Raw genomic sequence first — 23,055 nt, forward strand, 5'->3', positions numbered from 1 at the left:
AACTCCCAGCATGCCCAAACAGCTGTGTGGGCATGCTAGGAGTTGTAGTTTTGCAAGATCTAGAGGGCAGTATAGAGATCACTGTGCAGTGGTCTGTAAACTGTAGACCTCCAGCTGTTGCAAAACCACAAATTCCAGCATGCCCACACAGCAAACAGCTGTCTGGGCATGCTGGGAGTTGTAGTTTTGCAACATCTGGAGGGCTACAGTCTAGAGACCACTATAGTGGTCTCAGACTGTAGCCCTCTAGATGTTGCTAGGCAACTCACCGGCTTCCGTCGCATCCAGGGAGCCGTCCTCTTCTGCCGCCCGCAGATCTCCGTCGCCGCCCGCCGTCGCTCCGCTGCCTCCGGACGGGTAAGTGATCTTCGACGCCGCTCCTCTTCGTTTTCCCCATTCTGGCCCGCCTATTGTGGGTGGGCAGGACGGAGAAAACAAAAGTAAACCCCCCCGCCCCCGATCTGCTATTGGTGGTGGCGTCTAGACCACCAATAGCAGGGATAGGAGGGGTGGCACCCGTGCCACCTCACTCCTATCGCTTTAGGGGGATCGTGGGTGTCTTAGACACCCGCGATCCCCTTATATTCCGGGTCACCGGGTTTGAATTCACTTGCGATTTGCGCCGATCGCCGACATGGGGGGGGGGGGTCTAATGACCCCCCCGGCATTTGCACGGGGTGCCTGCTAATAGATATCAGCAGTCACCCCGGTCCGGGGACCGAAATTCCCACAGGCGTATGGATACGCCCTTCATCCCCAACAGGTTAAGGACAATGGACATATATTTACATCTATTGCCCACTCCAGTTATATGAAGCATGCTCAGAAGTTGAGCGCACTTCATACCCAGTGGGTCCCGGCTGCTATCAATAACCAGGACTCGCGGCTAATACTGGACATTGCCGATCTGGCCGATGTCTGGTATTAACCCGTTAGATGCCGTGATCAAAGTTGATTGCAGTGTCTAAAGTTTGACTAGCTGATAGTAGCGATCGCGATGAGAGGGGGGAAACCTTCCAGGTCATGATGTAAATGTATGTCATGGGTCAGGAAGGGGTTAAAGTAAAGTGACTATGCATAAAAGGTTCCCTAATTTTACAAACAACTTTATAGCTCATGGCATAGAAGAAACAGACAGCCTGGCACTGCTACTTCACACACCTGTGGACTTCCCAGTGTTCAGACACAATACTGCAGTGAAACAATTAATGTGTGCTGGTGCTTAACTTGCGTAAAAACTTGAAGTACCTATGCACATCCGAGAGAAGTAACTCAAGCACACTCACCACGTTCGTTGTTTTATTTCTGTTTCTTTATTCCATATCTCATATGAACAAGGTACAGGGAGGCGACATACGAGAGGTTAGATGCAGGGCTACGGACCAGTCTCGCGCTACAAGCGCTTCATAAGGCCCCTTGCTGACGTACTAGGTGAGAAAGGTGTGTTTAAAAAGGACCCCACCGGAAGGGTATCGCAGGTAACAGGTAAACAAACATTCTTTGCAGGTATTGATTTTTGCAAAAGAATGTTTGTTTACCTGTTACCTGGGATACCCTTCCGGTGGGGTCCTATTTAAACAGACCTTTCTCACCTATTATCCGTTAGCAAGGGGCCTTATGATGCGCGAGACGGGTCCATAGCCCTGCATCTAACCTCTCGTATGTCGCCTCCCTCTACCTTGTTCATATGAGATATGGAATAAAGAAACCGAAAAGAAGCAACTAACGTTGTGAGTACACTTGAGTTACTCTCTTCTCTTCGATCTTTATAGTTCGTGTTTGTTACATCATGGCAGAAAATATCTTTCATAACAAAACATAAACCTTTAATTCAGAAACACATACTGAATACAACCATTGTATCAAAATAAAGAATCCACTTATTCCTTCAAGAACAGCATCATGAAGGTATGGAAAACCTTTTTCACTTCAGCCTTCTACTCTTTCCAGGTGAAAGGCCTAAAAAAAATTATTTAAATAAAGGCGATGTAGCTGAATATTCTACGTCACGAACCAATTATACTTCAGGACCTTCTCCTCCAGGTACAAGCTGTAAAGGACATACAAAGTTTAGGAAATAATAATAATAAATAGATAGAGAACGCAAGCAGCTTCAACTATGTGTACATTATGCACAGTTGATAAATTCTTCCTCATGGTATCATTTAAAAGGGTTATTCCAAGCAAAGGTTTTTGTTTTGTTTTTAAATAAAGATGTCCAGGATTTCAGCTTTAAAAAAACAAAACATAAACCTGTACATACGGTCTTCGTACCCCCGCTGCCTCCAGTAACACTACTTCTGGTCTCCAGTGTTGGGGGTCAATATGGGCACTTACCACAGTCTCAGATGCACTCTTCTTCCTGGTTCTGGGGACCAATACCTCACATTGCCACTCACTGCTGGGTGAGGTGGGACACTGCTGCCTCAGGTGATTGGCTGAGTGGCAATTTATGTATTGGCCCCCAGCATCTGGAAGTGGAGAGCACTGGAGACAGAAGGGGAGCTTAGAAGGTCCTAGCATGAACTTTATCAGAATTTTTCCGTATGGAGATTCGCTAATCTTACCCTAGCCTTTGAGGGCATGGGTTTAAAAAAAAAACAAAAACAAAAAAAAACAAAAGCAAAGAACATCAATCACTACAGCTGAAAATATGTTAAAATTAATCTAACAAAAAAAGGTACAAGTGGCACTTAGCCTCAGCAAGGGCTATATTGACCTTATAAGTGGGTTGTGTGTCAAAGCGGTACTCTGGTGGAAATTTCTTTTTAAATCAGCTGGTGCCAAAAAGTAACAGATTTGTAAGTTACTTCTATTTAAAAATCTTAACCCTTCCAGTACTTTTCAGATGCTGTATGCTCCAGAGGAAGTTGTATATATATTTTTTTCTGCCTGAGACAGTGCTCTCTACTGACACCTCTGCCCGTGTCAGGAACTGTGCAGAGCAGAAGCAAATTACCATAGCAAACCTCTCCTGCTCTGGACAGTTCATGACATGGACAAAAAGGTGTCAGCAAAGAGCACTGTGGTCAGACAGAAAATAGCATACAGTAGCTGATAAGTACTGGAAGCAGGGGTGTGTAAATTTTATAAAAAAAACTACTCGTCCACAGGACTAAAATGGAGCAAAATCTACTTGTCCCTCATGACGATCCACTTGTCCGGGCCAATTTTCGCTTTTACACTCTAATTTTTTTCCTCCTCGCACTATAATAGCCATAAATACCTACTATAATGATACCTTTAAATTTTTCAATAACATTCCCTGAGCCTATATATTTTGGTGAAGTGAAATTGAAATAGTAAAAGAATTTAGCAATTTGGTGGTTTTCTTTTCTACGTCATTTACCTTATGGTCAGACAACATGTTAGTTTCACACTTTAGGCCGGCCTGATTACAGTAATACCAGATTTGTATAGTTTACGTCATGTTTTACTAATTTTAAAAAAAAAACTGAACTTTTGTCGCCATTTTTTGACCCCTGTAGCTCCCCCCCCCTTATACCAGGCTCTATGAGGACTCATTTTTTGCGCCATAATCTGTTTTTTGTATCGGTACCATTTTGGTATTGATCTGACTTTTTAATTGCTTTTTAACTTTTTTTCCTGTGAGATTATAAAAATTCCAATTCTGTGGTTTGGTATTTTTTTTTTTTTTCACATTTACCGTGCGGGATACATAATGTTATATTTTATTAGGTCGTACAATTACGCTTTTTTTACACTTTTAGGAGGAATCAATAGATTCCTCATACAGATCAGTTCTATTGAACTTGTTGATCTGTGTGCTCTGTGATACATTGATAGAGCCTAGTCCAGCCAGGCTCTATCAATGACAGAGCCACGGGACAGCAGGGAACAGAGGTAAGCCCTTCGGCTACCTCTATAGGTGATCCACCCCACTAGCCCACCGGGGAGCATTCACATGTCCCTTTAGACGGCGCTGTCAGCTTTGAAAGCGGCGATCTAAAGGATTAATAGCCAGCCGCGGTGATCGTCGCATGCTGGCTATTAGCAGCGGCCCCCGGCTACTAAAAACAGCCAGGGGCTGCAGAGTATGGAGCGGGCAAGGAGTCCGGAGACCGCTCCATACAGACTGCTGAACGCCGCATGCTGGCTATTAGCGGCGGTGGGAGGTGGAAACTTGCACCCTGTGCAGACTTGGGTCCCCTCCTCCCGTCAGCGAAGGCAGAGGACGAAGGTCTGCACTGGGGGGGGGGAAAGAAGCCACGCACCCCTCATCTCCCCCCGCAGGTCTGCATGGCAGAAAGAAGGCAGAGCAGGGGAGAGAAGACGTACATAGCATCTCATCTCCCCTCCCCCTCCACTGTCTTCAGAGGACGCAAGTTTTTACAGCCCGGGGCTGCAGAGTACGGAGCGGGCAGTCGGGAGCCCGCTCCATACAGACTTCAGAGCGCCGCAGCGCTTGTCAGGTCCGGCCCTGCTTGCCCGAAGCCGGGATAAGGGCCGGAAAAATGCACCTGCCCGGCGCCCGGGCGATAGGAATTCCACATCCCTGTGGAAGGATTAAGATTTTTTAATAAAAGTAATTTACAAATCTGTTTAACTTTTTGGCACCAGATGATAAAAAAAACAAACAAACAAAAAAAACGTTTTACACTGGAGTACCCCTTTAAATGTTACTGCTATAGTAGATTCCTATGCTTTAGTGCTTCCCTACACACCCATGTATCCTCACACTTAGGTGAGCTGAATTCCTGTGGCTAACTGTACCTGTCATTTAAAAGGGACCACTTATTGTAGTAGTTAGTACAGGTCTAAACACTTAGACCCCCACTGAACGCTACATAAAATAGGAAGTTGAGCACGGCTTCTCCCTGACCTGTGCGCATGACAGGAGACTGTCCCATAGATTTAAAACTTCATGTGCACAAAGCTGGGAGAGAATGCACTTAATGTGCATTACTCCCTGCTCATTCTAGTGATCATGGGGGTCTAACAACACTCAATCCCCCACCATCAAAAAACTTTTGGACATGTCTCTATTACGTAAATTATTTTTATTTTTTGTCAGTGACCATGCCATTTAAACATAAAAGAGGTGCTTACATTTTCATTATCCTTTTTTCTCTGTAGGTTTCCTGGTTCAGATTACAAATACTGGGTGTGAATGTAGACCTACAAAGACTATAATGAAAACAACAATTTGGTCATTTACAGTTTTGGCCACTTACCATCGTTATATTGTTTCCATTTAACAGTATTTGATCTAGCTTTGTAATTCGTCTTCCTTCAGGTGTAATCTCACTAAAGTTGAAAAGAAACATTACTAAATTAAATAGAATTTAACATTTTAGCAAGAGAGAGAGAGATTTATCACCGAGTCAAATGAGTTCTTTTTATAAAACACAAATGGGTCCTGATGGATCTTACTGATTTTAATAGGGTCCGTCTGGTGTCCAATGTTTTGGAGAAGTTGAACGGAGAACAAACAACGAACCTGCAGTATTGTCTTTTTCTTCGATCAAGTCCTGTACTTTTTAACAGACTGGGCAAATGGAGCTAAACAGTGATGTGAACCCAGCCTTACACATCTGGGTTCACATCAGATGTTTCACCCCCCCCCCCCCCCCCCCCCCGAAAAAGGACTGCCATTTCTCGGAACTTACATTTTGCATACAGAGCTAGAAAAGAGTTGTATCCATCACAGGGAAGACATGGGGAATTACAAGTAGTTAGAAGCCTGCTCCTGCCTGTAAAGGATCATCTTTGATAATTACAGTAGAGTAGGACAGCAGTCAGCCCCCACCACTGGGGCTGTTCAAGGTAGCCTAAATTCTTTGTATGATGCATGAACACAGTGAATTCAGTTTATTAGGTTTACAAAGGGAACAATAACTGAGCATATACAACACCCTCATATACAAGAGCCTGTTTAACTGACTAAACCAGTAAAATAATTGTACTTACAATTCTGTGACATCTTCCAGTACCATATCTGTGCAATAATGTCAAGGAAACAAGGCAAAAGATATAAAATACTGTGCTAGTATTTATCCAATAACTCTTTGGTCAGACAGTTATTCAGCTATAGTTAGAAATGTGCAGCCTCTTTATTACAGTGCATCTTAATGGATGAACTCTGATCCATGGGAGTGCTGGAGGTAAGTATGTTTCTTTTTTAAACCCCACACAATGACCAGAACTACTTTTCGGGACACAAGGATGTCCCTGTTACCTTTCTACGGCCCCGCGTTAACTTTAAAAACGCAGGGGCCGCCAGGAGGTAACGCACACAGGGACGTCACTGACGTCCCGTGCGTGCGCCCATAGCAACAGCAGAGCTGAGCAGCGAGGAGGAGGACGCGCGCGGGCATGGGAAGTTACCTGTATGTACGTTATCTTCAGTGTTCCGACCATCGCTCCTCCGGTCCCAGGACCTACTGTTATGGCCTGTAGGTCATAGCAGTAAATTGTGACCCCTGACTAGAAGAGCGGAGGACGGAGCACTGAAGTGGGGCAGTACACAGGCATACAGCCTCCAGCCATACACTGTATATGGGGGGGGGGGGACGGAACGGACTATACTGCCAACCTAATGTGGTGGTGGTGAGGACTATACTGCCAACCTAATGTGGGACACACACACTATACTGCCAACCTAATGTGGGGGGACGACGACGACACTATACTGCCAACCCAATGTGGGAGGGGGGGGGGGGCTGAAGGCTATTTGTCTGTGGGGGAGCTATACGGCACCTAATGTGAGGAACTATACTGCCAACCTAATGTGTGTGGGGGGGGGGGGGAACTTATACTGCCAACCTAATGTGGGGGGACCTATGCTGCCAACCTAATGTGGGGGGACCTATGCTGCCAACCTAATGTGGGGGGACCTATGCTGCCAACCTAATGTGTGTGGTGGGGGAGAACCTATACTGCCAACCTATTGTGGGGGCGGAACCTAATGTGGGGGGAACCTATACTGCCAACCTAATGTGGGGGGACCTATACTGCCAACCTAATGTGGAGGGACCTATGCTGCCAACCTAATGTGGGGGGACCTATGCTGCCAACCTAATGTGTGTGGTGGGGGAGAACCTATACTGCCAACCTATTGTGGGGGCGGAACCTAATGTGGGGGGAACCTATACTGCCAACCTAATGTGGGGGGAACCTATACTGCCAACCTAATGTGGGGGGGGGGGGGACTACACTGCTAACCTAACGTGGGGGGGGGGGGACGGGACGGACTATACTGCCAACCTAATGTGGTGGTGGGGGGGACACTATATTGCCAACCTAATGTGGGGGGGGGGGGGGACGACTATACTGCCAATCTATTATGGGGGGGGGGGGAACTATACTGCCAACCTAATGTGGGGGGGGGGGGGAACTATACTGCCAACCTAATGTGGGGGGGGGGGGGGAACTATACTGCCAACCTAATGTGGGGGGGGGAACTATACTGCCAACCTAATGTGGGGGGGGGAACTATACTGCCAACCTAATTTGGGGGGGGGGAACTATACTGCCAACCTAATTTGGGGGGGGGAACTATACTGCCAACCTAATGTGTGGGAGGGGGGAACTATACTGCCAACCTAATGTGTGGGAGGGGGGGAACTATACTGCCAACCTAATGTGGGGGGGGGGGGAACTATACTGCCAACCTAATGTGGGGGGGGGGGAACTATACTGCCAACCTAATGTGGGGGGGGGGGAACTATACTGCCAACCTAATGTGGGGGGGGGGAACTACAACCTAATGTGGGGGGGGGGGAACTACAACCTAATGTGGGGGGACAACAACGCCAATCTAATGTGGGGGAACTACAACCTAATGTGGGGGGACTACAACCTAATGTGGGGGGACAACAACGCCAATCTAATGTGGGGGAACTACAACCTAATATGGGGGAACTATAAACTGGCAGTTAAAAATAAATAAATAAAAAAAAAAGTTTGGATCATTGAACTCGGTCATTGTGTTCTTCTTTTAAAACAAAAGATGTTAGTTAAAACAAAAGATGTTAAAGAAAAACTCTGATGCCCCCTAGAAAGAATAAACTAATATCAAAATGTAACCCATAGAGCCACATATTGTGCAGAATGTTCCAGCCATTCCTGCGCTATACCTGCCCGAATTTTCCGTTACTTCCGGGTTCTGAGCACGGCCAGCGCAGTGTAAAAAACTATACCTCCCAGAATGCCCGCTCATCACATCCAATTGGCCGGCTGCGCAAGATAGGCATTTGCTGAGCCTATGCCAGCTCAGCAAACATGAATATATGAATACATAAGCAAGGGGGAGTAGCCGACTCCAGGCTGAGAGGCAGGCAGAGCCCGCAATGACTCATGGGAAGAATGAGTCACCGGGCTAACATGGCAGCAGAGCGCTGAGAATACAGGGTCGAGCGCCATCAAACACGGGAGAACTACAGAGCTTCCGTTCAGCGGCAGAGAGCTGAAAAACACCGGGATCCATTCAATATGCAAAGCGCAAGTATGTTACTTCGTTATATAATTTTACTTTATTACTGGGGTAAGTTATGTCTGGATGTACAGCATTGTAGGGTTTGGCAGTTTTCCTTAACCTATGACAAGGCTACAAATCCGAGCATACCTTGATAGCCTTCAGTCAGAGCAGTGTTTCCCAACCAGGGCTCCAGATGTTGCAAAACTACAATTCCCAGCATGCCTGGACAGCCACTGGCTGTCCAGGCATGCTGTGAGTTGTAGTTTTGCAACACCTGGAGGCACCCTGGTTGGGAAACGCTGATTTTGAGCATGGTGGGGAACACTGATGCAAAGCATAGAAGGCTAGGTCTGCTCTTACAGGAAGGATCTTTGTAGTAGATCGTTGGAGAACCCTCTTTTATGCCCCATAAATCACACAGCCTGGATATTTCCTAGTATGTGAGGCTGGTTCTCACTCCTGGTGCCCTGATCTTTAGCCACAGCCCATGATGTGACATGTGGATGTGAGAAGCCGGACACTGACAGCCCTGCACAACTACACTGGAGATACAGGGTGTAATCCCCTCCAACCTTACTGCCCCCTCTGCTCTCTATAGAGGATACTGACAAAGTCATCGAAGCCCAGCAGGGTGCCCACAATCTCCTTATCGCTCTTCATTACAATGTGTATACGAGATCCTATACACTTGTCCACCAGCTCTGTAGAAACACAAAAGATTGGTTGAGAACTACAAGCTCCGGCATAACTTCTAAATAACGTAGCTATGGAGTAACGCTGGGAGTCCTAGTTCCTCAGCAGCACACATACCGAGAGGAAGCAGCTGTGAAGGGTTGGTGGTGACGTTAGCCGCCATCTTATTTGACGCTCCACTGGTCTCTCAGACACTCGCGTTTTCGTAATTGTCCGCCTTCACTCAGGTCGTAAAATCCACCGCCGAGCCCGCGCAGGCGCAGTAAACTAACAATCAGACTCGACTAATCAATAGCATGACGTCCATCTTCTCAAAACGTTAGGGAGTGGGCGGAGCTTGCAGTTAACGTCACTTCCGTAGCTACTAAAGGGAAGGGGAGCTGTGTGGCGCATTTGTGGCGGCTTTATTATGTTGAGCTCTTAGTGAGAACATGTACGGCAGAATAGCTTCGCTTCTAACTCGCTCGGTAATAGTCTTCCTCGGCCCGCTCCCTCACATAACGAGGGGGTCACATGCTGGCGCCTCCAGAAGATGGAGTTTACCGTGAGGGAGTCAGTGCTTCCGCTGACCGTGTTACATGCTAGGCCCTGTTCAGAATATTGATACCAGGAGTGGCGGGATTTGTGCTGCTCGTCAACTTATTAAATTTAGAGCATGCTGGAAAAAATCAGTATGGCAGATGTGACCCCGGGCTTACACTGTCACCAGTATTCTACAGGAGTCATTCGTGTACAGCGTCCATGTACAAATGAACGACTTACCTCAAAAGCTCGCAATAATGCGCTTATGTACTCCGGGAATAGCACATACTAAGATTTATTTTTCTTCCACGGAGTTCTGTAAAGCATTTATTTTTTTTTTATCTGACCAAGCTTTTTGCAGAAATGCAACTAGGCTAATATTGGATTTTTTTTTTCATGATTTACCATTACAAAAACCCCCATAAAAATCTGTTTTTATTTATATAAAGAAATCCTATTTTTGTCTTTTTAACCCCTTGATGATGCAGACTCTTCCTGCTCTTAAAAGCCTTAAAGGAGAACTACGGGATTGATAATGTTATCCCAAATCCTAAGGATAGGGGATAAGTTTCAGATCGCGGGAGTACAACTGCTGCGGCCCCCCCCACAATCTCCCGTACGGGGCCCCGACTCTCTGCATAGAGAGCACGTGTTGACCACCGCACGAGGTGGCGTCTGACACGCGCCTTCTATTTACTGCTATTGGAGAGCCGAAGCGCTGCCTTCGGCAATTTCTGGCTCTCCCATAGCAGTGTATGGAGGGGGCGTGTCGGCCGCTGCTTCGTGCGGTGGTCAACATGCCCTCTCTAACCAGAGAGCCGGGGGCCCCGTACAGGAGATCACGGGGGGGCCCCAGCGGTCGGACTGATTTTCACCAAAAAAAACTTTGCTGAGTTTAACCTGTGCTGCTCAATTCTCCATCATCGTAATTCTCACAATTTGATAGAAGAAAATATTGAATGGCACTCACGATCTCAGCTGCATCATCTAGCTTTATTTGGACAATCTGCATGTGGATACAACGGTGTGGCCGACGGGACAGTTTCGTACTTCACAAAGCAATTAGATGTGACCTATGACCTCTATCAACCCCTTCCCCTCATAGAATAAATGTATTTAAATAACACACTAACTATTAAAACATTAAAATCAAATTTCAGAATTTAAGGGATCACTATTGCACCATCAGCTGCAGTATAATGGAGGTAAACCGTATTTTAGTTCATAATGTCCAACTATAAATTGAATTAGACACGCAACTGCACTTCAGATACAAAACTCTAGGGCGGATCCCTATTCCCTGAGGTGTAGTAGTGTCTCAGGGGTTAAAGTTTTTAACCCTTGATACTATCAAGAGAATACATTAAGATCACGCTCGTTCAAACCGAGCTGTCCTACTGCGTCAGTGCGGATAATTTATTCTGTTTCCGTTACAAGTAATTTTCTATGCCGGTCCCCTCCATTCTGCAGCGGCTAGATCACCATAAGATCTTCTTTCTTGCTATTATGAACAGTTTTCATATGTTCTATAATTCCGGGGCAGCCTTTCCCCGTGATTAATAACCGGAAATGTTCTTTAATCCTTATGTGTAACGGTCTTATTGTTTTGACTATATAAAAATAGCCACATTTACACATCAAAGCATATACTACATATTTCATTTTACAAGTTATGAAATCATGTAATATGATCTCATGCATGCCTAATTGTATTTCCTTCGCTTGATACATATGGCTATACAGATTACAGTGGCCACGCTTAAAATTACCATGAGGAAGCTGAAGTTCGATCCAGTTTGCTGTATGTTTTTCCTGTAATCAAAATAATCCCCAATATTCTTGGTTCTATGAAAATAAATTAGGGGTTAATTTAGTAGGGTTTTACTTAAAATCTCATCGTTTTTTTTATATATGCCAGTTTTTTTTGAATGGCTGCCCAAATTTTGTCCGTCATTGGGCTGTAAGCAAATGAAAAAGAAAAATTCTTTACTGGTGGTGTTTTTTTGGTTTTTTTTCTCTCTTAATTTTTAAACAGTAATGAATCTCTTGAAAGTTTTTTTTTACTTTGTCCAATGTTATAAAGGATCTGGTTAATCTCTATCCTTTAATCGTTCCCACAATTCCATGGCTTGTTTTTCAAAAACCTCATTAGTAGTATTAATGCATTTTAATCGCACAAATTGCCCATACGGCAATTGTTCTTTTTTTACATGTTGAGTGGAAATTGTCATACCGAAACAACAAATCTGTTGTTGTAGACTTTCTATAACCCCTACTCTAAGTTGTAATTTTTGACTACTAATCGTAGTCAAAAATAATTCTATACTAAGAATTCTATACTGTCACCTCCGAAATTACTTGTAAAAATAACTTTTTTCATTGTTATTCATTGGAATTTAATTTCTGATCCGGACCATACTATCAGTATTTCATCCACATAGCGGACATAAAGTGCAAGGTGCTTCACAAAAGGGTTTTTATCCTCAAGGCCCCCTAAAAAAATATTTGCGAAAGTGGGGGCCAATGGGGTCCCTATCGTAGTACTGAGGTGACAGTATAGAATTCTTAGACACATGATTAGTATTCAAAAATGACAGCTCAGAGAGAGAGGGCTATGGAAAGTCTACCACAACAGATTCGTTTTTGCGGTATGACAGTTTCCACTCACATGTATAAAAATCACTGCCGTATGGGCAATTTGTGTGATTACAACGCATTAATACTAATAATGAGGTTTTTGAAAAACAAGCCATAGAACGAGTAAAGGATAGAGGTTATCCAGAACCTTTATTAAAAGAAACATTGGACTTCTACAAAATTCATTACTGTTTGAAAATAAGAGGAAAAAATTCAAAAAAACACCATCAGGAAATAATTTTTCTTTTTCATTTGCTTACAGCCCGATGGAGGACAAAATTCAGGCAGCCATTCAAAAAAACTGGCATATATTACAAAACGATGAGATTTTAGGTAAAACCCCTCTAAATAAACCTCTTAACATGTCTTAACATAGTTGAATGTGCTGACAACAAAATCACACAAAAGTTATCAATGGATATGGAGTCACACTCAAAATCAAAGTGAAAACCACACTACAGGCTGATCCAACTGTCCTTAAAACAAGTCAAAATGAGGCTCAGTAGTGTCGGTAGGTCGGTCCTGGCGGCAATCAACGGCCGGGACCCGCGGCTAATACAGGACATCACCGATCGCCATCAAAGTTGACCGCCGCATCTGAAGTGAAAGTATCCCGTGCTGTTCGGGACTGCTGCGATGAAATCGCGGCATTCCGAACAGCTTACAGGACACCAGGAGGATCCCTACCTGCCTCCTCGGTGTCTGATCGGCGAATGACTGCTCCGTGCCTGAGATCCAGGCAGGAGCAGTCAAGTGCCAAGAACACTGATCAATGGCATGTTAATATATGCCAGTGATCAGTGTAAAAGATCAGTGTGTGTAGTGTTATAGCCCGCTATGGGGGCTATAACACTGGAAAAAAAAAAGTGTTAATAAATGTGATTTAATCCCTTCCCTAATAAAAGTTTGAATCATACCCCTTTTCTCTTAAAAAAACTGTATATAAAAATAAACATATGTGGTATCGCCGCGTGTGTAAATGTCCGAACTATAAAAATATATTGTTAATTAAACCGCACGGTCAATGGCGTACACGTAAAAATTCAAAAGTACAAAATAGCGTATTTTTGGTTACTTTTTATATCATTTAAAAATGAATAAAAAGTGATTAAAAAGTCCGATCAAAACAGAAATGGTACTGATGAAAACTTCAGATCATGGCGCAATAAATGAGCCCTCAAACCGCCCCGTACGCGGAAAAATGAAAAAGTTATAGGGGTCAGAAGAGGACATTTTTAAACGTATACATTTTCCTGCATGTAGTTATGATTTTTTCCAAAAGTACGACAAAATCAAACCTATATAAGTAGGGTATCATTTCAACCGTATGGACCTACAGAATAAAGATAAGGTGTCTTTTTTACCAAAAAATGCACTGTGTAGAAACGGAAGCCCCCAAAAGTTACAAATGGCATGTTTTTCTTCAATTTTGTCACACAATGATTTTTTTATCCGTTTCGTTATGGATTTGTGGGTAACATGACTAATGTCACTGCAAAGTAGAATTGGTGGCGCAAAAATTGAAAGGGAAAATTTAAAGGGTTATCATTTTTAAGAGGTAAGGAGAAAAAAACGAAAATGCAAAAACTGTCCTTAAAGGGTTGTGTTCCCTTTATTTTTTCGAGCAGTGTAGGTTGTTATACTCATTACATTGTCTCCATATTTCATTTATTATTTGTATATATTTTCCCATGTATGTGTGTGTATATATATATATATATATATATATATATACATATATATATATAGCAGTCTTTTCTTATCCTTTGTCCCCTAAAGTTTTTTCTATTTGCTCTTTTTCTGTATACATTCGCTTCCCATATCTCTTATTTTCTTCCTTTAACCTGTCAGTACCTTCTCTATCTACTGCGTCATCCCTCCGGTCTAAATGGCCTTTTTCTTTGCTTGACTCAGCGATTGCCGAGTCTCGCGAAATGTTGTCGTGCATTCTCAATCACCTAAGTGACTGAATGCCGTCCTGTCAGCGAGTCTATCTTCCTCTCCGTTCGCTATCTTAGGTCTCTCTCAGTGCCGGGGCAGTCCTTCGCAACTCAGTTGTATATTTTTCCCTATCTGGCATTTCGTTTTTATATCCTGTAGTGCCACCTACTGGTGGTTTCAGGATATTGTGTGTGTGTGTATATACCGTATTTATCGGGATATACCACACACCGGCCTATAACACGCACCCTCATTTTACTGACGTCATGCGCCGCGCCGTGCAGCGCATAGCAACGACACAGGGGACGCACACCGGAGGCCTGAAGCAGCGCAGATCCGACCCCGGCAACAGGTAATTATGCAACCGGGGATGGGGGGAGGCAACGGGGCAGCGGCGCCGGCAATGGGTGCCGCTGCCCCTTCTCTCCCCCTGGCTGTAGGCGCCGCTTCTCTCCCCCTGGCTATCGGCGCTGGCACTCTCTCCCCCTGCCTTTCCTGGGGGTGTATCGGCGTATAACACGCACATAGACTTTAGGCTAAAAATATTAGCCTAAAAAGTGCGTGTTATACGCCGATAAATACGGTATATATATATATATATATATATATATATATATATATATATATTTATTTAATTTATTTCCTCATTATTATATACTTTCCTATACCCCTACATAATATATATTGATTTACAGAGCCCTTCAACGTTTGAAGGCTCGACATCTGAGGAACGGACTGGGATATTCGGATAAAATAGTTTGACTCCAGACACCAAGGAAGAACTTCTTTGGTGGTTGGAACACCTTCAGGCTTGGAATGGAAAGACTATTTTAAATTCCATACCACATCTGATCATAGAATCTGATGCCAGTCGCATCGGTTGGGAAGCCCGATTCGGTTCCTCCTCTACAGGAGGTAAAATTGTCTTTGGAAGAATCTCTCCTTCACATCAACTTTCTGGAATTACTGGCAGGGTTCTTTGCTCTCAAGAGTTTTGCAAAGGACAGATTAAATTGTTGCATTCTCTTACGAATGGACAATATTTCCGCAGTACAATATATGAACAAGTTAGGAGGTACCAGATCACAACTTTTGGCCTACATCGCCAAAGATTTTTGGCATAATTGTCTAAGCAGAGACATTCTGAAAGCGGAACATCTTCCAGGCATTTCCAATATTTTAGAAGACTGGAATTCCTGCTTTCTTGTGGATTTCAACAATTGGAAATTGGATCCCGAAATATTCCACCAAATCGATCACCTTTGGGGTCCTCTTCAATTAGATATCCTCTTGCATGCTTTGACCCCAGGTACCAGATCTGCTTACAGATCGGCCTGGAAAATTTGGACTGATTGGTGCATGCAACAGGATTTGGATCCCATACATGCATCTATAACTCAAATTATTAACTCTTTATCCTCAGCTTTCGATTCGGGTAAGGCATATTGAAACATTAATGTTTATCGGTTGGCTCTTTTTTTTTCATACTCCTATTCATGCTCTATCAGTAGAGTAAGATCCCTTAATTAGCAAATTAATGAAGGGTATTGAGTTTAGATGTCTTCCTTTACCCAAATATCATTCCACTTTATTGCCTCTTTGGGGGATAACGATATTTTCACTTTTAAAACTTTTGTCTTTTAAACTCACAGCTTTATTGTGCCTTATTTCTCTTGAGCGTATCGGACATCAGAGCCCATATTTCCAGAAGACAATATGTTCCTAATGGAGTGCAATTTTCCATCTATAGATGCACAAAAACTAATTTACATTCCGTTTTTTATCTGGCTTTCCATCATCAAATAAATCTGTGTGTGGTTTGTTGTTTACAGACTTCTGAAAAAAGGACAGAATCACTTAGAAACCCTTCTGATAATCAACCTCTGATTTATTTCTGTAAAATTTATCATCTAGTTTCATCCTCTTCTTTAGCCAGATGGATGAAACAGACCATGGCTTTAGCTGGTATTGACATTTCTATGTTTGGCGCTCACTCCACTGGGGAGTCATGTCTACAAAAATTAAACAAGCAGAAGGTTCTCTAGTGGATATTATGAAGGTGGCTAACTGGTCTTCAGAATCCACATTTAAGATTTTTTTCTTTATACCTAAACCTCATGTTTCTAGGGTTCTTCTATCATTGTTTAACTATATATATTGTATTATTATATATGTTATTTTGTTATTGCTATTAATTAATTGCTTATTTTATTAGCTTTAAACATGCATAATGGAAGCCTCCAGTCTTGTAATAAAATTGGAGATTTTCCTAGTCTTTGATGGAAAATATAGATTTTATTAACGCAGGGTTTTTCTGTTTTTGCATTTTCATTTTTTCCTCATCACCTAAAAATCATAACGCTTTCAATTTTGCACCTAAAAATCCATATGATGGCTTGTTTTTTGCGCCACCAATTCTACTTTGCAGTGAAATTAGTCATTTGACCAAAAAATCCACGGCGAAATGGAAATAAATTCATTGTGCAACAAAATTGAAGACAAAATGCAATTTTGTAAATTTTGGGTGCTTCCATTTCTACGCAGTGCATTTTTCGGTAAAAATGACACCTTATCTTTATTCTGTAGATCCATACGGTTAAAACGATACCCAAACTTATATAGGTTTGATTTTGTCGTACTTCTGACAAAAACCATAACTACATTCAGGAAAATTTATACGTAAAAAATTCTCATCTTCTGACCCCTATAACTTTATTTTTCTGTATACGGACCGGGATGAGGGCTCATTTTTTGCGCCGTAATCTGAAGTTTTTATCGGTATAATTTTTGTATTGATTTGACTTTTTGATCGCTTTTTATAAATTTTTTCATGATATAAAGAGTGACTAAAAATACGCTATTTTGGACTTTGGAATTTTTTTTCATGTACGCCATTGACCGTGCGGTTTAATTAACGATAGATTTTTATAATTCGGGCATTTCCGCGATTCCACATATGTTTATTTTTGTTTACACAGTATTTTTTTTTTAATGCGAAAAGGAGGGTGATTCAAACTTTTATTAGGGTTAAATGACCTTTATTTACTTTTTTTTCACTTTTTTTTGCAGTTATAGCTCCCATAGGGGGCCATAACACTGCACACACTGATCTTTTACACTGATCCCTGCAAAGCCATAGCTTTGCATGGATCAGTGTTATAGGCGGTCGATTGCTCAAGCCTGTATCTCAGGCTGGGAGCAATCAATCGCCGATCGGATGCGAAGGAGCAAGGTAAGGGGACCTCCGCTCATGTCCTAGCTAATTGGGACATCGAGATTATATCGTGATAGTCCCAATAAGCCCGACTGAGCTGCCGGGAAGCTTTCACTTTCATTTTAGATGCGGCGATCAACTTTGATCGTCGCGTCTAAAGGGTTAATAGCGTGTGGCACAACAATCGGTGCCACGCGTTATTAGCCCAGGTTCTTGGTTAACATTAGCCGCCGGGACCGACCCGGTATGACGGCATACAGGTACGCCCTACGTCCTTAAGAGGGTAAAGACAGGAGGTGAACATTATCCCTTCCTTTTAACCCTACCCTTTTTCTGTTCATGTCACTATTATTTTTTCCTTTTTAGCTTAAATCTTGACTTTCAGAGAATCCTGGAATTTGGAAGATGTTTTTCTTGTCTGCATTCTTGGCTGAACTGTTTACTCATGAGAATTCAATGTTTAAAATATATACGTTGAGGATTCTCACCGCTCCTCCTTGTTCAGTTTGCAGAATTGTTTGTTCTTCATTCATACTTCGATTTCTTCACGGAAGATTTCAACGTCTCTCCAAATTTACGTTTTAGACAAACTTTTAGTGGGACTATATAGGTACATCTGTTTTTTCTCCATAGTCTTTATTATAATATCTTATCTCATTTTATTGTAATTGTTGCAAAGAAGAGGAAGTACTGTCCCTTCACACACCTTTTGTCACCTGTACTGGTCACTGATTGGCTGATAAACCTATTTGCATATTCAGTTTTTTTCTCTATATATGTAAGTTTATTCCTTTCTGCTTTCTTTCAGTAGTAAAGAATTGTTTGCATAATGTTCACCTCCTGTTTTTAATAAAATCTATATTTTCTGTCATCAAGACTAGGAAAATCTACAATTAAAAATACGGTTTCCCTCCATTATACTGCAGTTGATGGTGCAATAGTGATCCCTTCAATACTTGATTTTATTATATTTTAATAGAGTTGTTATTTAGTGTGTAATTTAAATAAAGTTATTCTATATCAGGGGAAGATAGAGGTCATCTTCCGGCCCGTCGGCCACATTGTTGTATTTACATCCATTCTGTCCAAATAAAGCTACAGTGGGGGAAAAAAGTAGTTAGTCAGCCACCAATTGTGCAAGTTCTCCCACTTCAAAAGATGAGAGAGGCCTTTAATTTTCATCATAGGTATACCTCAACTATGAGGGACATAATGAGAAGAAAAATCCATAAAATCACGTATGATTTTTAACAAATTTATTTGCAAATTATGGTGGAAAATAAGTATTTGGTCAATAACAAAAGTTAATCTCAGTACTTTGTTATATACCCTTTGCTAGCAATGACAGAGGTCAAATGTGTTCTGTTAGTCTTCCAAAGGTTTTCACACACTGTTACTGGTATTTTGGCCCATTCCTTCATGCAGATCTCCTCTAGAGCAGTGATGTGGCACTAGCATGAGGCGAACATATGGTGGCAGAATGACACAGCCTGGAGGTGGCGGAAGCATGAAAAGACCATATAGTGGCAGAATGACACATCCTGGAGTTGGCAGAAGCATGAGGAGACCATATAGTGGCTGAATGACACAGCCTAGAGGTGGCATCAGCAGTATCATGAGTCCTGAAAGTGACCCGGTGACAGAGTGAAGTGGTGGGTGGCACTACCAGTACCAGGTGACGAAGGTGGGTGAAAGAAGGAGCACTTGGCCTCAGATGTGTGGCATCAGGCTGGTGGCAGGATCAGAATAGAAGGAGGCAGGTAGGCAGAAGAAAACATTCTCTTTTGTCAGTGTTGGTGTGCACAAGTAAGTATTGAGGATATGCATTACGTAAAACGTAACCTTTAAATATATGGAACCAATTTTTTTTTTTTAATCTAACAAAGGAAAAGATGTGCAAAAAACACCATGTGCCACCTACACCACCAAGTATTAATATGATGCAAATACCTCTAAAAGGTGGAAGGGAACAACGTATGGTCCATTGTAACAGGTGGGGGTATAAACTTCCCCTTCTCGCCCTAAAAAGGACGGCCCCACACAGGAACCTCTCCCTATTTCCACCTAAAAACACTGCTATTTCCCAGGGTTTTTAGCTGTAAATAGGGAGAGGTTCCTGTGTGGGGCCGCCCTTTTTTGGACGAGTAACACTTGACTCCAAAAGGTTATTGTCCACTGTAGCAGGTGGAGGTAAAAATTCCCCTGTAAGGCCCTACTCTTGCCCTATTAATTGGCAGTGTTTTTAGGTGGAAATAGGGAGAGATTCCTGTGTGGGGCAGCCCTTTTTAGGGCGAGTAACCCCGGGCAAAGTGTGTTGGCAGGGTCATGTCAAGGTATGCCATCACCTGCTTGTTCAGGTCCTGCTCTAGGTCCTGCTCTACCTGCTGATGATGAGTTGCTTCACTATGCAGGTTAAGAAAGCTACTCATCAGCAACTGTAAACCAGGCTGCTGCTGCTGATGGAGCTGGTACTGCTCTTGCCACCCCTCCCCAGCAGCCTTGTGACAATTCGGCGGTCACTACACAAGCAAGTGAGCATGCATCGTGTCATTTGTGCAAGTGACTCGGAGGGACTACCTGCCTTCCTTTTCCACTGCATAATGCCACGGTGTGTCTGGGTCCTCTGTCTTGTCTTCCTCATCACCCTATAGCTCCACAGGCTGCTCCTCCTCTCCTGTCAGATGACTATAAAAGACACCCATTTCCCGAAACCTTGCCTGTGCTCCACTGTCCCCCTCCTCTTCCAGTTCAGCCCCCACAGGGCTCATGTGGCCGTGAAATGTAGGCGCCATGTTTCCAGTGCCCTGACCAACCATCGTATCTGCCATCTTCTAGGAAATGAAGCAGTGGAATGACGTTCATCCCGTAATCCTGGCGACTGACTAATAATGTGGCTTCCTCAAAGGGCCTGATCAAACGGCAGGTGTCTCATATGAGCTACCACTGGTTGACATTGAAGTTACACAGGAGAGTCCCCCTATCCGCTTGGATCATCAAGAAATCGTTAATGGCTTTTCTCTGTTCGTATAGTCGATCCAACATATGGAGGGTAAAATTCCAATGGGTGGAAACGTCACATATCAGACTGTTGTGGGATGCCGTTCTGATGCTGCAGCTCAATGAGGGTGTGCTTTGCTTTGTATGAGTGGCTGAAGTGCATGTAAAGTTTCCTTCCAATTGTTAGGATGTCTTGCAGATGGGGGGAACACTTCAGGAACCGCTTGACAACTAGATTGATCACGTGTGCCATACAGGTCGCATGTCTCAGGCTTCCTTGACACAGCGCAGACAAGTTGTTCTTCCTGTTGTCGATCACCATGGTTTCCATTTCCAGTTTTCGTAGAGTAAGCCATGATTCGATTTCTTGATGAATTACTTTTAGCAGTTCCTCCCCTGGTGACTCCATTCGCCAAGGCAAACCATATGAAGAACAGCGTGACACCGCGGTGCCCTACACTTATGGTATGCTGGAGGGGCACTGAAACTTGTCCGTATAGTGAAGGCACACTGTCGCATGACCAACGTCCTGAGACCGTGGAGGCGGAAGCGGCGTGGCCTGTCCAAGTTGCTGTTGTGGCTGTGCAGGAACCACATTCAACCATTGGGCCATAAAGGACATGTATTGTCCCTGACCGTAGTTACAGCTCCACGGCGCTGTCGTGCACTTTGGTACACACCGACAGGCTCAAAGACTGGCCCACCTTCTGTTCCACATAATTGTGCAGGTCTGGTACTGCCTTTTTCTCAAAGAAATTACTCCCCACCTCGGCTCGGCACAAGCCATCAGTTCTCTGAAAGGTGCAGAGTCCACCACTTGAAAAGGGAGGGACTGCAGTACCAGCAACTTGGACAGGAGCACATTCAGCTTCTGTGCCGTTGGATGAGTGGGCGCATACTGCTGTCTCTTGGACATGGCTTCGCTGATGGATTGCTGGCGGAATGACTGACTGGAAGTAGGAGGAACAGGAGCATCTGGACTGACAGAAGATGGGTATGACAGACAGCTCCCTTCGGCTGAGGTGGTAGAGCCTTGGCTGGCTGAAACCGTGAGTGGTCTGCTACTGGCTAATGCAGCAGGCTGGACCACCGTATTGGAGCCACGGTTCTCCCAGGCCGGTTTATGGTGACACTGCATATGTTGACGTATTGGAACCCTGGCCACGCTTCACCTTCTGCTGACACATCTTGCACGTGGCCATGTTAACCTCCTCCGGATGCATGATGAAAACCTGCCACACCACCAAGTAGCTGATTCCCCCCCCAACAGTCCACACTGACTGACTGCTACTGCCACCGACTCCAGGAACCCCTGTTCCACTACCTCCCGGGAAGGAAGGCTGCTGCAAAGCAGGTGATCTTCCCCGGGCATGTTTGTCTTCAGACTTCCTACTGCTGCCACCATGCTGACTCCTAACCATGCTACCACCTTGCTCAGCTGCTGCCTCACGGGCAACCTGCAACCGTCTTCTCCTGATGATAATGAAGCCCCTTCTGCACCCGGCTCCCAAGTGGGATCGGCTTCATCATCGAGTTGTGTCTGCACGTCACTGATGTCCTCCTCAGGTTCCTCAACAGTGTCATCTGCAGGAGCCTGAACGCTTGCAACACCACCTTCCACGCCACTCTCCTCATCACTACTTGCCCGCCTAGCGGAGGAAGCGGCGGATGTCTCCTTTAATTCTTGGCTGGGCAGAAGCTGCTGACATTCCTCTAGTAGATCGTCCTCACTAAATAGTGGAGCTGAACTCAGAGGATACGATACTTATGTAGGGGAGGGAACAGCATAGCACAGAGACAATTGGAGGACAGCGACTGCTCCCGGGCCATGCCAACTGAGAGTTGTGTCTGAGAAACCAACCGACTGTTGACTGGGAGTGTCAGATGTCACTTGTGATGAAGTGGTTGACCGAGTTAACCAATCAATGACGGCAGATGGATTGCTGGTCGAGACACGACCGCTAGCTGATTCCAGGAGCTCAGGCCTCTCACTGCGACTCCTGCTGCCACTCGCCCCTAGTCTGCTGCGACCTCATCCTACACCTGATGAATTTAGGCCTCTGCCACTCCTCTGTGCACGTCCTGGCATTTCTCCGCCTGAAATACTTATACACCCCTTGAGTGCGTATATGTTACATTAACCCCTTAAGGACCAGGCCAATTTTATTTTTGCGTTTTTTGTTTTTTCCTCCTCGCCTTCTAAAATCCATAACTCTTTTATATTTCCATCTACAGACCCATATAAGGGCTTGTTTTTTGCGTGACCAATTGTACTTTGTAATGAAACCTCTCATTTTACCATAAAATTATTTTACTCAAAAAAAAAAATTTTTTTAGGAGGAAATTTTTATAAAAACCACAATTTTGCACATTTTGGACGGTTTCTTTTTAACACTGTAGACTTTATGTTAAAAATTACATGTTCTTTATTCTGTGGGGCAATATGATTAAAATGATACCCATGGCTAGATACATTTATATTTTTGTACCGCTTAAAAAAATCAAAAACTTTTTGTACAAAATCAATAATCTAAAATCGCCCTATTTTGACCACCTATAACTTTTTCATTTTTCCGTATATAGGGCAGTATGAGGGCTCATTTTTTGCGCC

At 43.7% G+C, this 23,055-nt stretch overlaps 1 protein-coding gene across 1 annotated transcript; it reads right to left on the reverse strand.

Moving 5' to 3' along the window:
* Positions 1-1,767: 1,767 nt before the first annotated feature.
* LSM5 (LSM5 homolog, U6 small nuclear RNA and mRNA degradation associated) lies at positions 1,768-9,523 on the reverse strand. The gene is made up of 5 exons (XM_056520405.1): positions 9,251-9,523; positions 9,046-9,141; positions 5,932-5,959; positions 5,196-5,268; positions 1,768-2,050 (listed from the first exon to the last, which is right to left on the reverse strand). The coding sequence occupies exons 1-5, from the start codon at positions 9,294-9,296 to the stop codon at positions 2,018-2,020; spliced, it is 276 nt and encodes a 91-aa protein (XP_056376380.1). The 5' UTR covers positions 9,297-9,523; the 3' UTR covers positions 1,768-2,017.
* Between the last annotated feature and the right edge of the window lie 13,532 nt (positions 9,524-23,055).

The sequence above is a fragment of the Hyla sarda genome, chromosome 5 (assembly GCF_029499605.1).
Source record: "Hyla sarda isolate aHylSar1 chromosome 5, aHylSar1.hap1, whole genome shotgun sequence".
NCBI lineage: Eukaryota > Metazoa > Chordata > Amphibia > Anura > Hylidae > Hyla > Hyla sarda.